The sequence below is a fragment of the Moschus berezovskii genome, chromosome 3 (genome assembly GCF_049115385.1).
Source record: "Moschus berezovskii isolate FMDL1 chromosome 3, NW_MosBer_1.0, whole genome shotgun sequence".
Taxonomy (NCBI): domain Eukaryota; kingdom Metazoa; phylum Chordata; class Mammalia; order Artiodactyla; family Moschidae; genus Moschus; species Moschus berezovskii.
In genome coordinates this window covers 112656752-112672577 of record NC_142462.1, presented here as the reverse complement: position 1 = coordinate 112672577, position 15826 = coordinate 112656752, and the positions used below count along the sequence as shown (strand labels likewise).

Sequence of the window (15826 nt, the reverse complement as noted above, 5' to 3'; positions counted from 1 at the left end):
AAGAATACTGGAGTGGGTTACCATGCCCTCCTCTGGGTGATCTGCCCAACCCAAGGATCAAACACAGGTCTCCCACAATCCAGGTGAATTCTTTACCGACTGAGCCACCAGGGAAGCCCAGTATATGCTTGGCACACCAGAAAACAATTACTGCTATATCTAAAATGGAAAACTAACAAGAACCTATTGTACAGCACAGGGAACTCTGCTCAATGTTATGTGGCAGCCTGGATGGGAGGAGGGTTTGGGGGAGAATGGATACATGTATATGCATGGTTGAGTCCCTTTGCTGTTCACCTGAAACTATCACATCATTGTTAATTGGTTATATCCGAATACAAAATAAAAAGTCCAAAAGGAAAAAAAAATTAGATGGGAACAAGAATACATGAGGTCAGATCTCACAAGTACCCTGCTCTTCCAGTTACTACATTTAATTATTCAGTCAAGTATTTGGAAGCTTTCTCCATATGAGACTTGTATAGTGTTGTATAACGTTTGTTAACGTTGTATAACAAACTTCTGGAATGCACTGTGACTTAGTAGAGAGCCAAACCTAACACGGCTAAGCAGGAAATACAAGCCTTGGTGGACAAGGCTTCTTAGGGCTGTCTATTTTCCTCTCAGAAAGCGTAACTTGTGGAGAGTAAAACTTGGTGTTTCCCCCTTCACCCTGAGGTCAGGAAAGAAAGGGGAGAAGGCACATTATAAACCCACCGCCCGCACTCACCACACTTAACAGAATACTGTGAAAAACCAAATAATAAGCTTTAATTTAAATATGTTACAGTGGAACATAACAATTCTTTTGAAGTATAAAAATAACGTTTTTTCCATTTGCAAGTAGTATCTGCTACAGAGTATAAAGAGCACATTGATGCTATGAATTGTACACATTACCACTCCATTCCCAAGCCTGGACCCTCTCCTCTCCATGCAACACTACTCTGCAATCTTGAAGCCCTGCCAAAGGGCCAAACTACTTCAGAAGTAGCTATCCTTAATAACAGAATTGGGTAGTATCTCTCTTAAACTAGTCTCTATGGGTTGTTTTTTTTTTTGGGGGGATCGATTCTATAGATAAAAAACTTTTTAAAAAGTTAATCTAAAATTCTGGGAATTGCTCTTCTTGGAATATCTGTTTTTCCCAGGAGACAGAAAAATGGCAGGGAGAAGCTGGAGTGTTAAGATCAACAAGAGCTCATTTAAAAGTAAATCGCCATCCGTGGAAAAGCTTTCCAAGTATAGGAAATTTGAAAATAATAGCAACTAACTGGAAGACAAATTTCATTGCCAAGAAACATTGAAGAGGTCCATACGTCTTTTTCTACTGTCATGTTTCCTAATATTTTGAGTGAGGTAAGTAAGAATCACAAGGATTCTAAAGATTATGGCAGGTTCTGTCCAGATCTGATCCACCTAGTAACTTAGATACTGAGAACCAACTAGTGAAAAAACAGAAACAATACAATAAGGAACAGAAGCTTTTGTATATAAAAAACGGTGGTGTAATTTTGTTTTCTAAAACTCAGCTATTCGGGCCAGTTTATTTTGCTTTGCGCTTTGACTTGATTAGATCTGGGCCTAATAAAAGACTGGAGAACTGGCCATCTTCCTGAGTGGAGGTGGGAGAACCCTCATAATCATCCAGAAGGCAAAACCCTCTGCCATCACTGACCTTTCCGCCTCCGCTGCGCCGACTTCTGCCATGTTCCCGTCTCCATCCTATACAACTCCTTTGTCCACAGTGGATGCTGGGGGTGGTGGTGGAAAACCTGACACAGTGCTTATAGGAATTCTTGTCTTTAGTGCTTTAAGGAATTGTGACTTTGAGTTCTCCTGCTCGATAGGAATGGCTCTGTACTTTCTGTATCTGTAATGCTGGTACCTTCAACTCACAGAAACAAAGTATGTAATATAGAAACAAAGTAACCTGGTACATAAAACATGTAGATCAATCTTCTGAAAACAGGTTGTGAGCCTAAAAATGCTCAGTTGTATAAGTTGTGTTGAGAGAGCTCAGCAACATTGAGCTGGAATATGGCTTAGGACAAAGTCCAGCCATTAGGGAATCCCTCAAAGAACTTTACATGATTCATATTCTTTTATCATTACATTAATAAATAAAATAATCATTGGAGCCCTAATTTCAAAAATTGATGTTTACTTAGTGAGATATAGGAAGGAAAACCTAACCTGTAAGATTACCTAAAATATAATGGAGAAGTGACTTATGAGACCTGTATACTTTGTTTCCTGAATATCTTTTAAATGTCCCACACGTATTTTCTTCATATAGAACTCACCTTTTAAAAACTGCAATATACATGTTACTCTGCTGTAACATGTTATTATCATCAACAATTCAACTATCAGAAGAATAACACCATAAGTCTATTATCTATTAATGCCTGGACAGTTTGATAAAGGGTCCTACTGCCATTCTTAGAACCAGGTAGCTATTTATAACTTTTGCTCTCCTAAGATTCAGAGATGCATTACAAAACTTTTTATGGATTTCTCCAGTAACACAGGATCATGTACATAGATGGCTAAAATTAATAAGAGAACAGAAATGATGTGACCCTTGAGCAGTAAAGGCATCTATTATTGCAACTTGGAGAAAATCCCATGGAATGCTAATAAATAAAAAAAGTTTATGTCATTCTCCTTAAAGTCAGTAAATTACATAAGAGTGCTCTGAGTATTTTTAGAATAAAGGCACTGGACAAGTCCAAAGTCTTATTGCTCATGGGATTATATGGGAGCCACAGCCCAGACTACAGTTCTTAATTCAACCAGGAGGCTTGGTCTAAGCTAGCCTGTCACTGATCTGGAGGCTTGGAGACCAAGGAAGGAGATGTCAATAAACAGAGCCCTGTCTCTCACATAAACTTGAGGGAAACGATCTCCAATTCTATGTCAAAGTGGTGGTGGGTTCCGGAGGACTTGGGGGCTGTTTTAGACAGGCACTCTGTTTTCTTTGGCCCATTTCTTCATGATCCGGATGATGTACTCGACTTGCGTGTTACCCGTGCTTCTCAGTAAGTGGAGTACTTCTCGAAGGGTTTCTCTGAGGAAACAGTATGAAAGGGCAAGAATGCAAATTAACAGCTAAAATAACTTGTGACTGTTCTTCACATCCTTCTAGCAGGCATATCTGCCTACCCTTTTCCTGTGTTTTCATAAACCAATCACAGACTTCCTAGCTTTCTAGTCTTATGGTGCCATAGTAAAATGGAAATTCTGTGAACTCCTCACCAATCTCAGTTTTCTTTGTTTGCATATACACACACATATACACATATGTTTTTTGTCTGAATATGATATAAATATTTCTGTTTCTATGGCTATTCTGTAGGACAGAATAGAAGGTGTGTATTAAGGATCTGGGTTCAAATTCTAACTCTGTCCTAACAGGTCACTTAACTTGACTGAGTCCCAGAGTTCTCCTTTGTTTAATGTGGTAATCACCCCAAACTGTGTATCACTGCCGTAAATGGAAAATGTCAGAAAGCAGGGGTAGATGATCTCGTCAAGAAAAGTGACACATTAATAAATACAGAAGAGGGGAAAGTTAAGGACCAAGATTTGGCAGTATGCAGTATTTATGTCTAACTAATTTAAATTTAATTAAAATTAAAACTCATGTTTTAAGTAATACAATCTAAATCTTCCCTGTTACGCCATCAGATCTATAGATGACTGCCTACTGATCCTCTTCCCTAAGGGTTCTCTCATATTTTCTCCTTTTTCCCTCAAGTATCTTCTTTCAACTGCCCAAATTCTTTTAAACTTTTAATAGTACTAAAAATATATACAAGGTAGGAACCAATTTTTGATAGATTATTTACTTATAAAATAGTCATTATCTTCTATCACATATCAGTAACAAATACATTCCATGAAATTACTTTCAGAAAATGGAGTTTAGTTTTCAGTAGTTTAACTTTTATTACAAATGGAACCATATGCCATGTAATTTTGTGTGGCTTAATGTATCAGTATTTCCTGAAATATGAGAAGGCAAAAAAAAACACATTAATTTTTAACTACACTCACTCCATTTCTAATTCTTTGAGGTCTAAACTAAGAGACACAAGAAAAAAACCAACAGGCAAAGAAAAGAGCAGAAGACAGTGAAAAAGACTGCTTGTGAAAATGGCAGCATAAAAATTAAACTTTCATTCATCATTCTAAAATGTCATTATTTTATTGTATTGAATCTATAGACTGCTTTGGGTAGTATACTCATTTTATTACAGTGAATCTATAGATTGCTTTGGGTAGTATATTCATTTTATTGCATTGAGTCTATAGATTGCTTTATAATGTTTAGTTTTCAGAGGATGTTACCCAGGAAAACAATTGTCACCCCCCAGGAAACCAGCAAGTGCACAGAATAGCGTCTCTTGTCCATCTACTTACTTGGGTTCCCTCCCAGCCAAGATCATCTGGAATATGCCCACACAGGCACCCCGCTTGCCTTCCCAGTATTCAGGGTTGGGGTCCAGCCTCTCTAAGACATCAAATGCTTTGGCTGAATAGTAAAACTGGCCCATCTGAATAAAAGAAAGTATTGTGGTAATACCTGTAGTCAAAAGATCCCACAGAATGAAACTAGATGTAAAGATACCATGAAACAGAACTACATAACGTAAGTACATAAAACAAGTGCATGGGTAATGACAACATTCTTAGTTAGCAAATTAATTTCTATTCCTTATTAAAACAAGAAGGAAAATCACAGTTTGTCTACATGGGTTCAGTTTAAATCCCCTTACCTTCATTAAGTTTTCAGCAATACAACATTTCTTCTACATATAGTCAAGTTACGCTAATATCAACACATTTGTCATTTCTTCTAATTATATTCTATTCTTGAGGATAAACACCAATGACTGATCTGAACTGGTTATTTTTTAAGTTTCCTCAATACATTCCATAGCTGACTACTTTCATTCATTTTCTGCTAATTTGTCATGTTTCACCCAAGAGGATGATATTTCCCTGATCTTTGCCCTGTCATCTCAGAATGCCTAGATGTATACTGACTCCTAAACAGCAAACCTCTTAAATATTTAATTCCTTTTGACAAACTTCTTTCCCAAACACACTACACACTTCCATGGTCTTGTACAGTATGCTATCATTAAATTTTGCTTAGATGTTGTTGTTCAGTTGCTAAGTTGTGTCCAATTCTTTGTGACCCTATGGACTGCAACACACCAGGCTTCTCCGTCCTTCACTTTCTCCTGGAATTTGCTCAAACTCATGTCCATTGAGTCAGTGATGCCATCCAACCATCTCATCCTCTGTCATCCCCTTCTCCTCTTGCCCTCAATCTTTCCCACCATCAGAGTCTTTGCAAAGAGTCAGCTCTTCGCATCAAGTGGCCAGAGTATTGGAGCTTCAGCTTCAGCATCAGTCCTTCCAATGACTATTCAGGGTTGATTTCCCTTAGGATTGACTGGTTTGATCTCTCTGCAGTCCAAGGAACTCTCAAGAGTCTTCTCCATCCAGCACCACAGTTCAAAAGCATCAATTCTTCAGGGCTCAGCCTTCTTTATGGTCCAACTCTCACATCCGTACATGGCTACTGGAAAAACCATATGGACCTTTGCTGGCAAAGTGCTGTCTCTGCTTTTTAATATGCTGTCTAGGTTTGTCATAGCTACTCTTCCAAAGAGCAAGCATCTTTTAATTTCACGGCTGCAGTCTCATAAATATATAGGGTTACCAATTTCACTGAAGTCTTCAAGTTGCTGGGAAATCCTCCCTTATTTAGTGTGGTTTAATTACTTCTCCTTTTCCATAAACTGTTGCTTTAAACCTTTCCAATTTCCTTAAGATCTCTAATGCATTCTTAACTTAGCTTTTTTCTCTACTTCATAGGGAAGACCCAACTTTCCTGCCTTCCATTCAAATTATACTTCGTTGCTCTGCCTATCTCACAGAAAGAAGTGTTCTTATTCCTTTCCAAGGTTAATCCTTCTTCCTATGTTCATCTAATATATATATATATATATATATATATATATATTTGGTAAAGAAACACACTAAATGATGTGAGAAACACACATGCACAGTTTAATGACTACAATGTCAATACAAGTGTAACTACCACCCACGTCAAGAAACAAATCACTGACAGCAAAACCAAAGCTCTGTTTCTCTTCCATACCACAGTCCTCTTTTCCCCTATTTTCAGTAACTACTAGTCTGACTCTTTTGGTCACCAGTTCTTTGACTATATAGTTGTATCAGCTTTGTATATAAGTTTAGACAACATAATTGAGTGCTGCCTCTTAGTATGTTAACTATATGAAATAATGCTGTAAATACTATTTTGTATCTTTGTATATCTTTTTACAATTTATCTATATTGTTGGATATAGCCCTAGTTGGGTCATTTGCTACAGCCTTTTTATTTTGGAATAATTATAAACTGACAGCAAGTTACAAAGATAGTACAGAGTGGTCCCATGGAACATCAAACCCAGGAAACTGACATCACTACAATGTATGCATACATTTCTCTTATTTAATCAAGTGTGTCAGACTCATGTAACCACCACCCCTATCAAGACAGAACTATTCCATCACCACAAAGCTGTACCTCCAAGCTGACCATTCCTAACCTCTGGCAATCATCAATTTTGTTCTACATCTCTATAATTTTGTCATTTCAAGAATGCTTTATATATATGTATATATATGAAATCATAGATCAGTTTTTTAAAGATTATGGGTTATGTTATTCTCATTGAATCTGTTTCCTAATCCAATTCTCTTCTGTACCTAGTAGTGTTTTCTCAGGTCTCATGCAATTCAATCTAGCTGCAGATTTGACATTTTCCTTCCTTGGCATTTGATAAAATAGGAACAAGAAAAAGAGTAAGGAAAAATGCTTTTTTTCTCTCTCCCCTGGTTCTCTTCTTTCCCTTCTGTTCATCCTCATCGTGGGTTTCTTTCAATGACTCCTCTGTTTCTATCCCTTAAATGCTGACTGGGGTTCCACGTGGTTCCTCACCCCATGCACTGCTTACTCTCATTCTTTCCCATACTCTGCTGCTACTGCTGCTACTACCCCCCACCACCACCATTAACTTCTACTAACTTCTGAAGTCACATCTCTAATCCGAACCTTTCACATGCATTCCTGAGCTTCGGGCTCACCCTGACTATTTCCTACTATAATATCTCTACCTGGGAGCCCCAAACACACTTCGGATTTAATACATTTAAAATTGAACTAAATTCCTGTCTTTCAGTTTTTTTCTTCCCTCTGCTTCTCTAACTCACTTAATATCATTGCCATCCACCAAGTTCTATTAAACATTTTCAAGTTTCCTATGTTTTAAAACCTTTTCCAATGATGGTGATTCGCTTTATTTTTGTAATGATTCACTTTGAAATGAGCTATTATTGATTAAGTTGATACTAGACTCTCTTTACCTAATGTTTTCCTGTCTTTTGAACAGGCAGAAATATTCACCAAATAGTTTTCAGAATTTGAGGTTAGTTTTGTAAAAAGCTTTTAATCTATAGGATAGGGCCCAAACTCTTCCCTGTCTTTCCAACTCCCTACACACACACACAAAGCTCCTCTTTTACTAAATCTGACTCCACTTTTTCTGGTTCCTTTGTCCTTCCTGTCTGCTATTTGCACCAAGGTTTCCCAAAGGTTTGGTTTGCAACTCTTCTTACTTGACTCCCTTATCTGGGAAATTTCACTGTTTTTCAGATTTCTCCAAATCTGTCTCTCAATGTCAGAGGACATTGTTCTTTTTTTCTAATTTGTTTATTTTTGGCTGGATTGGGTCTCCATTGCTATGCATGAGCAGGGGCTACTCTCTAGTTGTAGTGTGCAGGTTTCTCATTGCGATGGCTTCTCCTGTTGCGGAGCACTGGCTCTAGGGCAAGCTGGCTTCAGTTGTTTTAGCAGGTAGGGTCAGTAGTTGTGGCAGCTGGGCTTAGCTGCCCTGCAGATGTGGAATCTCCCCAGACCAGGATCAAACCCATGTCCTCTGCACTGGCAGGCACATTCATAAACCCTGGGCCATCAGGGAAGTCCAGAGGCCATCATTCTTGAGCTTCAGAACCAAACTTCCAACTACCAGATGAATATCTCTACCTGCATGATACCTAAAGAGTCATAGCCTTTAGAAATCTAAAACCTCCTCTCTAAACCACTATTTCCGTACATATTATTTTCACGTTTCATTTATATGTATACATGTTTTATATACACATAAAATCCTGCCTATCTCTGAGTTCAGTTCATTTATAAAAGGGATGACATTTCTGATATCACTATGTGAATTCTCTCACCTATGACCATTTAGTCTCTAGGACACTTTCCGCTAACATTTAATTAATGCACCAATGTGATACTGATCTTCACTTTCCCCTTAGATTTCACTCAGACTCACCTTGTAGCAGTCATTAGCAATGAGCTGTAGGAGGCTAAAGGACTCGCCAGAGGTTTCCATCTTGAGATAAAGCTCCCAGGCTAGTCTTGGCTTCTTATTCATAATGTCTACAAAGAGAAACAAAGATTTATGTTTTCTTTTTTTTTTTTATGATAAATGACTTTAATTTTTTTTAATGTTTTATTTTATTTTATTGGAGGCAAATTACTTTACATTAATATATTGGTTGGTTTTGCCATACATTGACACGAATCTGCCCCGGGTGTACATGTGTTCCCCGTCTTGAACTCCCCTCCCACCTCCACACAGGATGCTTGGGGCTGGTGCATGGGGATGACCTGGAGGGAGAATATGGGGATTTATGTTTTCTAAATGTACAAGAAGTACACTTCTTCATCTTGCTAGTCTATGGATTTGGTTTTATGTTAGAAACATACTAAGTAATAGTAAACAGTGAACATTTTACACGGGAAGCTTGTACTGTTAGCATTAAACTGGTTCCCCATCAGGACTCTACACACAGTGCTTAAAATACTTGTTAGGCTTCAGGTAAGTATGTCTTTTTAGGCTGAGTTGATTTTCAGTAGTTCTCACTTTGCTCATCTGCTTAAAAAGTCATCTATCATTCATTCACTCCCACTCATACAGTTTCAGTCTCACTTTAGAAGATCTAATTGCTAAAATTTTCCTAAGACATCAAAAACCTAGTGAACATTTTAAACCCAAGTGAAAAAAAGGAACAAGAAAAAACACTGGAGAGAGAGAAAGACAGAGATGATAGGCTACAAATATACACACAAAAATTATGTTTTTGACATTTTACTACTTTGCAGGCCTGCACCACAGTGAAAAGGTAAAATTAACATAAAAATATCATTTAGCAAAAAAAGCAAAGTGAGACTCTGGAAGCTGGAACACGCTAAAGAAAGAACTTGGCATCTTTTAGGACTGTTGGTGCTAGGTCACAGTCATATGGAAGAACTAACCACAGGGCACACTTACATACATATGTACCCACGGCCACCTTTACTGAGTAGCATCAACAACACAATCTCAGAGTTTAACCATTCTACAAGACAAAACTAGAAAACACTCAGTAAAAGGAAGATTCCTTTATAACGTTGAAAAGAATACTCACAGCACCGAGCTAACCAACTGAGGTAAATGTAGTCATTTTTCATCTTCTCACTTTGGATTAAAAGGAAAACCTACAAGAGGAGGGAAAAGGGAACAAACATACAGAAGCTTTTACAGTAAAATTATCCACAGCAGCTTGCCTTAGACTAATGAGCATTATAATGACCAAATTCTACACAGGCTGCTAAGAAAAGTGAAGGATAAAATTGTGGTGATTTTAACACATTTCTGTCAGTTATTGAGGCTTCCCTTGTAGCTCAGTCAGTAAAGAATCTGCCTGCAATGCAGGAGACCTCGGTTTGATTCCTGGGTCGGGAAGATCCCCTGGAGAAGGAAATGGCAACCCACTCCAGTATTCTTGCCTGGAGAATCCCATGGACAGAGGAGGCCTGGCTGGCTACAGTCCATGGAGTAGCAAAAGTCAGACATGACTTAGCAACTAAACTACTATCTCAATTATTGAGGGCTTCCCTGGTGTCTCAGTGGTAAAGAATCCTCCTACCAATGAAAAAGGGTTTGATCCCTGGGTCGGGAAGATCCCCTGGAGAAGGAAATGGCAACCCACTCCAGTATTCTTGCCTGGAGAATCCCATGGACAGAGGAACATGGTGGGCTACATGGGGATGCAAAGAGTCAGTCACGACTTAGTGACTAAGGACGAGCACTCAGTTATTGACATCACAAGGTGACATGAGGTTAGTAAGGATATAGAAGATTTGAACAGACTAATTAACAACTGCAGATGCTACTGGGCAATAAAGCAAGTCTTAACAGATTTTAAAGGATTCGTGTTATACAGACCACACTCTATGACCACAATACAATTAAGTTAGAAATCAAAATAACCTGGATATATATATTTCCCCTCCTGATTCATGTTGAGGTTTGACCAAAAAGAGCAAAATTCTGTAAAGCAATTATCCTTCAATAAAAAATATATTAATTAAAACAAAAACCTGGAAAAGATAACATACATAATTGAAAATCAAAAATCATGAAACACGTTTTAAAATAACTCACAGTTAAAGATAATAAAAAGATCATTTCTAAACATGATGGAAATTGGAAAACACTTAGAATTTCAATAATAATAAGTTAAGTCATTTGTTGAATAATAACAAAACTGAATTAAGTAACTCAACTGAAATATTTTGAACTATTTGGATAATCAATCTATGGAGTTATATATCAAGATAGTGGTTAGCCTTGTGCGAAAGGGACTGACTCCAAAAGGGGATGAGAGGGTTCCCTAGGTTATAATAAAATTCTATTTTATGATCTGGGTGCTGACTATTTGGGTATGTTCACTTTAAAAATTCATCAAGCTGTGTACTTTGATTTGTATACTTTTCTCCATGTATGTTATGTCTTTATAAAATTTATCCAAAAAAGGAAATCATGAATGTGGTTATACGTGTGTGTCTCTCAATATGGACTGTTGCTCGCCAGGCTCCTCTGTCCATGGGACTTTCCAGGCAAGAATACTGGAGCAGGTTGCCATTTCCTTCTCCAGGGGATCTTCCCCACCCAGGGATCAAAACCAGCATCTCTTATGTCTCCTGTGCTGACAGGCGGGTTCTTTACGACCAGCACAACCTGGGAAGCCCCACAAAATTTATCCAAAAAAGGAAAACATGAATGTGGTCATAAAATCTATGTATTTATTTATGTTGTACTTTTTAATGTAACCTAAGAACAGTGATTCATGGGGTCGCGGAGAGTCGGACACGACTGAGCGACTGAACTGAACTGAACTGAAGAACAATGGAACTTTCAATAATCCTTTAGCTTTAAACATGTATTTCCGTGAGAAAAAGATAACGTTTTTAGATAGAATCATTCAAATGTCTTCAAAAGCAGGTACCTACCTCTTCACCCTCACTGGTATTGCCAGTTGCAGCTTTGGCTTGGGCATAATTAAAGTTAAAGATGTCATCATTATAGAAGTAACTCTGAAAAACATCCCGAGAACAGGTCACATTGAGCTTTAACATATAAAATATAAAAACAACAGTTATACCAGATAAACACAAAAATAATTTTGAGGAATTAGATGATACCTCTACTACTTCCACAGTAAAAGGGTCATCTCCAAAAATATCTTATCTGTGACATATTATATAGAGTATTCTGTATACAAAATCACCTAGAAAACTCTACACTGACCTTAAATGAGTTGAGGTAAATCAAGACATCATCAAATTGCTTAAGCAGGAAGAAACAGGAAGCCATGCACTGCCTTCCTGGTATTGTATCTGAAATGGAATGGGGAAAAAATCAGGTGTATTCATGAAACTAAAAGTTCTCTTTAGCTGAAATTTGAGTTATTTTATAATTTAGTGACAAGAAATGCATTCCGAGACATCTTTCTAGATTCTGAAATTAGATTCTGTTCAGTGGACAGAACCTCGGCATGTGTACTTGGTTCGGCATGTGAACCAAGTCACAGTACTCAAGAATGACCAATAATTTCTCCTGCAGTTTAACTCTGAGTCCCACATGAGCAAGTGTCCTTCGGGCTACAGTTTTCCCTAGTTTTTTTTCCCAGGGCTTTGATTCTCTCATTCAGCTCCAACACCTGCACATTCAACTAATATGAATTAGTACCCATCATTACTCACCTAAGACAACCTAAGGTCACTTCTAATCTCAAACGGAGAAACATTTGGCCATGGAACCACCTGATCCTGATTCTGACCAACTTGTCTGATAACAGATTCCTATTTGAAGTGGCAGAGGATTCGTGTAACACCCTACCTTCACCACGGTCACTCCTGGTCCCCCTTCCTCTGTTCAGTTTTTCCCCTGTAACACTTACCACAGTCAGATACACTAGATAATCTATTTCTTATGTCTATAGTTTGTTCTCACTGACTGAACACTGCACGAGGGTAGGGGAATTGGTTGGTTTTGTTTACTGCTGTATCCCCAACACCTCAATAAATTTCTGTTGTAAGAATGAAGTGAAATGGGGAAAGAAAATATCCAATAAATGGTTTTGGTGAAACATTTGAAAGAAAATGAATCCCCAGGGGTGATCAGAAAATTTAATAATCACTTCAGCATGAACACTGTCAGAATAGATGCCAGTCATTGAAAACAGCCAGCCATACTGGTTTATACTGGCTAACTATCAGTCCTTTTTAGATGCCTTTTTCAAAACTTACATTGAATCTTGAGTGATGAGATCAATACTTTAATAACAAAAATGAAGCCATGAAACTACTGGCAAAATATAGGTGAATATTACATAACTTCAGGAATAAAAAAGCATTTTCTAAGCTTGAAACCTATGTAATAAATCATTATAGAAAAGATAACATTTAAATGTTTTCATATGGGAAAAATACCATAGGCAAAATTAAAAGCAAATGACCTTCTGAAAAAATATCTATAGCATGACAAAAGCTTTATACCTAAAGAGCTCTTGAGAAATCAAAGTAAATATTTCAAATAAAAAAGAATCAAAATTTTAAAACTCTTATGAACTAGAGAATATACTTATTCTCCTCTGTTTATGTATCCTCTCATCCCATTTTAGCTGAACTGTTAAGAAGGGCTACTCTAGTATTCTCTCCTGTGTCTGGGTTCCTGCTTTACAATGGGAAACCTAACAGATATATCCCTGGACACAGAATCAAACTTCACCAGTCAATATACGACCAACTCCAGTGATAAATCGTGCTCACATGTACAGATTCAAACATACCACATTCGCTAGCTGATCCTCCCACCAACTGGAAGAACTGCTGGGCAATTTTCATATGATCCCTCTAAAAAACCAAGCAGAGCTGATAAGAGCAATAAACTGAAAATACATTATCTGCATTACACTTTATGGTTTCAACATATCTGTCAGGATTTAACAAATTTTAAATTCTCCTCAAATCAGCAGTACTAACTTTTATTAGCATCACCAACTAGAAAGTGACAATCTGTAATTGAATTAAAACCTAGTTAAGATCAGATAGAAAAGAAGAGAAAAAAAAATTCAATGCCCAAATTCTGTCTTAAAAGTATCTTCATTAAATGAACTCATTCATTCATTCATTTAACAAATATTTATTGCTTTTATCATATATCAGAACTTGTGGTAGGAGCTATGGCTAGAACAAGGAGCAACTTACTAAGTAAAATCGTTCATTTATTCAATAGATATTTACTGCCTATTTGAGGCAATTTGGAGTGAGCTGGAGATAAAAAGATTTATTTACATCCCACTTCGTTCCAAAAAGAACCTACTATGCCATATTCAAGTGAATAAGAGCTTAATTTTAGTCAGTGTTTTGTATTTATAAAAAACTTTCCCAAATAAACAATTATTCTCATTTTACAGATGCCAAAATTATAGCTCAGAGGTATGCAAGGTTAAAAAAAAAGCCAGTGAAAGTAAGAATGAAGTTTTGCAATGATTTGCTGTTGTTATTAGATAAACACATTGTTAAACAATTGGGCTTTTTTTCCCCTTAAAAAGAAGTAATTCTTAAGGCTACAGCTTTCTATTTTTTTTTTTTAATTTTTATTCTATTCTATTTTTTGGACAAGCCACATGGTTTGCGGGATCTGGTTCTCCATCCAGGGATCGAACCTGGGCCCTTGGCAATGAGAGCGCCAAGTCCTAACCACTGGACAACCAGGGAATTCCCTTTTTTTTTGTCTTCAAATAACACAGAATTCTGTCACAATGGAATCTGGATTGGTGGATATGGAGAAATAAAAGGAACTGCAGAGGAGCCTTTCTGTACACTTATTACTAGTTGAACTTTGACATTCATTTTTATTTTTTCCACACACTGTAACTTCACAAACTGTAGATACCAGTGGCTTTATACTCACTGAACACATTTCTTGGCCAAGGGCTGCATTGACCACTCCTTTGAGGATATACTCCTGGAAACGTGGAATATCAGTAATTAAAAGGAACATAAAACTAAGAGATATCTCTCAAAAAAATCATTTGCATCAACTCAATGCTTTATATATATTATCAAAAGTTACCCAAAGTCACTTTGCTCTGTTCTATCCCTGGTAAGAATAAAAGAATTAGGAGACTTTCGTTTGGTTCTCAAGAAAGTGTGCATATAACAGAATTAATCATATTTGTAAATTCTCAATCATAAGCAGAAAAACTCAGTGGACATGCATAGGAGTTTTGTTTTTATTTCAATTCAGTGGAAAAAATTAACCATAAAATGTTTATGTAATAATTTTTACACTTTATCAGCCATTGCCATTCTCTGTGATCATATCACACACACATACACATATATAATTTTCCCTTTCTAATGATATAATAACCTTCATTTGCTAGTGACTCCTTGCCTCAAAAATAAATAAATTAATTAATAACAATAATCCTCTGACTCTCATTTGTAAGGTATTCTCATTTTGGAGTCCTGAGGCCTTATCTGTATCCCCTTCAGACTTGGTTCTATTCTTCAACAGATACTCTCCTTAGCTTTATGAACTTTTTTTTTTTTTTGGCACCACACAGGATCTTAGTCCCCAGAACAGAGATAAAACCAGTATCTCCTGCAGTGGAAGTATGGAGTCCTAACGACTGGATCACCAGGGAATTCTGATTTTTATGTGAGTACTATTTTTATTTAAGACAGCTCTTAAAAAAGAATAAAACAAAAGATGCTGAAGCTTTTAATACACATGAGAAATATACCAACTTAGATCTGGAAATATTTTTCAGTCTTTCACTCAGTGAGTGGGATGCCTAGTACATGCTTAGTGTTCATATCACTGGAGACACAATACAAACACAGAGCCTGACTTCAAGGAGTGAACAAGCAGCAGGGGACAAAGACACAGGACAGACAATCACACTGGTGACATAAGTTTCCATGTCTAGTTTCATCAGAATTCTAGATTTCAGTATTTTCCAACCTCAACCCTTTTGAGGAAATGACCATATTTATGGGAGTTTACAAATATCAAGAGCCCAGAATATTGATTCTCATATCAAAAGTCTCACATAATATTCCCAAATCAACATACACAAACTTTCCTGAGCGTCTACAAGCAGGAATCTACTCTAATATGCCTTCCAACTGCCTTTCAACAGAAATTCCACCTTCAACAGAACTTGGTTAGTATAAACGTAACACATTGTCAATTACCTGAGGAGTAGTAGGTTCCAGATCCTTAATTAAGTTATAAGCTTCTTGTACATCATCTGAAATATAAGAAATAAGTAGCCATATTAGTCTGTATCCTAGCAAACTTTTCTGAAACAGTCACCCCAA

At 37.0% G+C, this 15826-nt stretch overlaps 1 protein-coding gene across 1 annotated transcript in view; it reads right to left on the bottom strand.

Moving 5' to 3' along the window:
- Positions 1-749: 749 nt before the first annotated feature.
- The window catches only part of IFT56 (intraflagellar transport 56), a 40654-nt gene continuing 25577 nt past the window's right edge, over positions 750-15826 (bottom strand). Inside the window, exons 10-18 of the mRNA XM_055421340.2 lie at positions 15701-15756; positions 14409-14462; positions 13282-13345; positions 11739-11827; positions 11441-11524; positions 9574-9643; positions 8436-8542; positions 4429-4562; positions 750-3073 (exon numbers count right to left, since the gene is read on the bottom strand). Of these exons, the coding sequence (XP_055277315.1) occupies positions 2962-3073; positions 4429-4562; positions 8436-8542; positions 9574-9643; positions 11441-11524; positions 11739-11827; positions 13282-13345; positions 14409-14462; positions 15701-15756 (770 nt within the window). The 3' untranslated portion in view covers positions 750-2961. The remainder of the gene's footprint in view (positions 3074-4428; positions 4563-8435; positions 8543-9573; positions 9644-11440; positions 11525-11738; positions 11828-13281; positions 13346-14408; positions 14463-15700; positions 15757-15826) is intronic.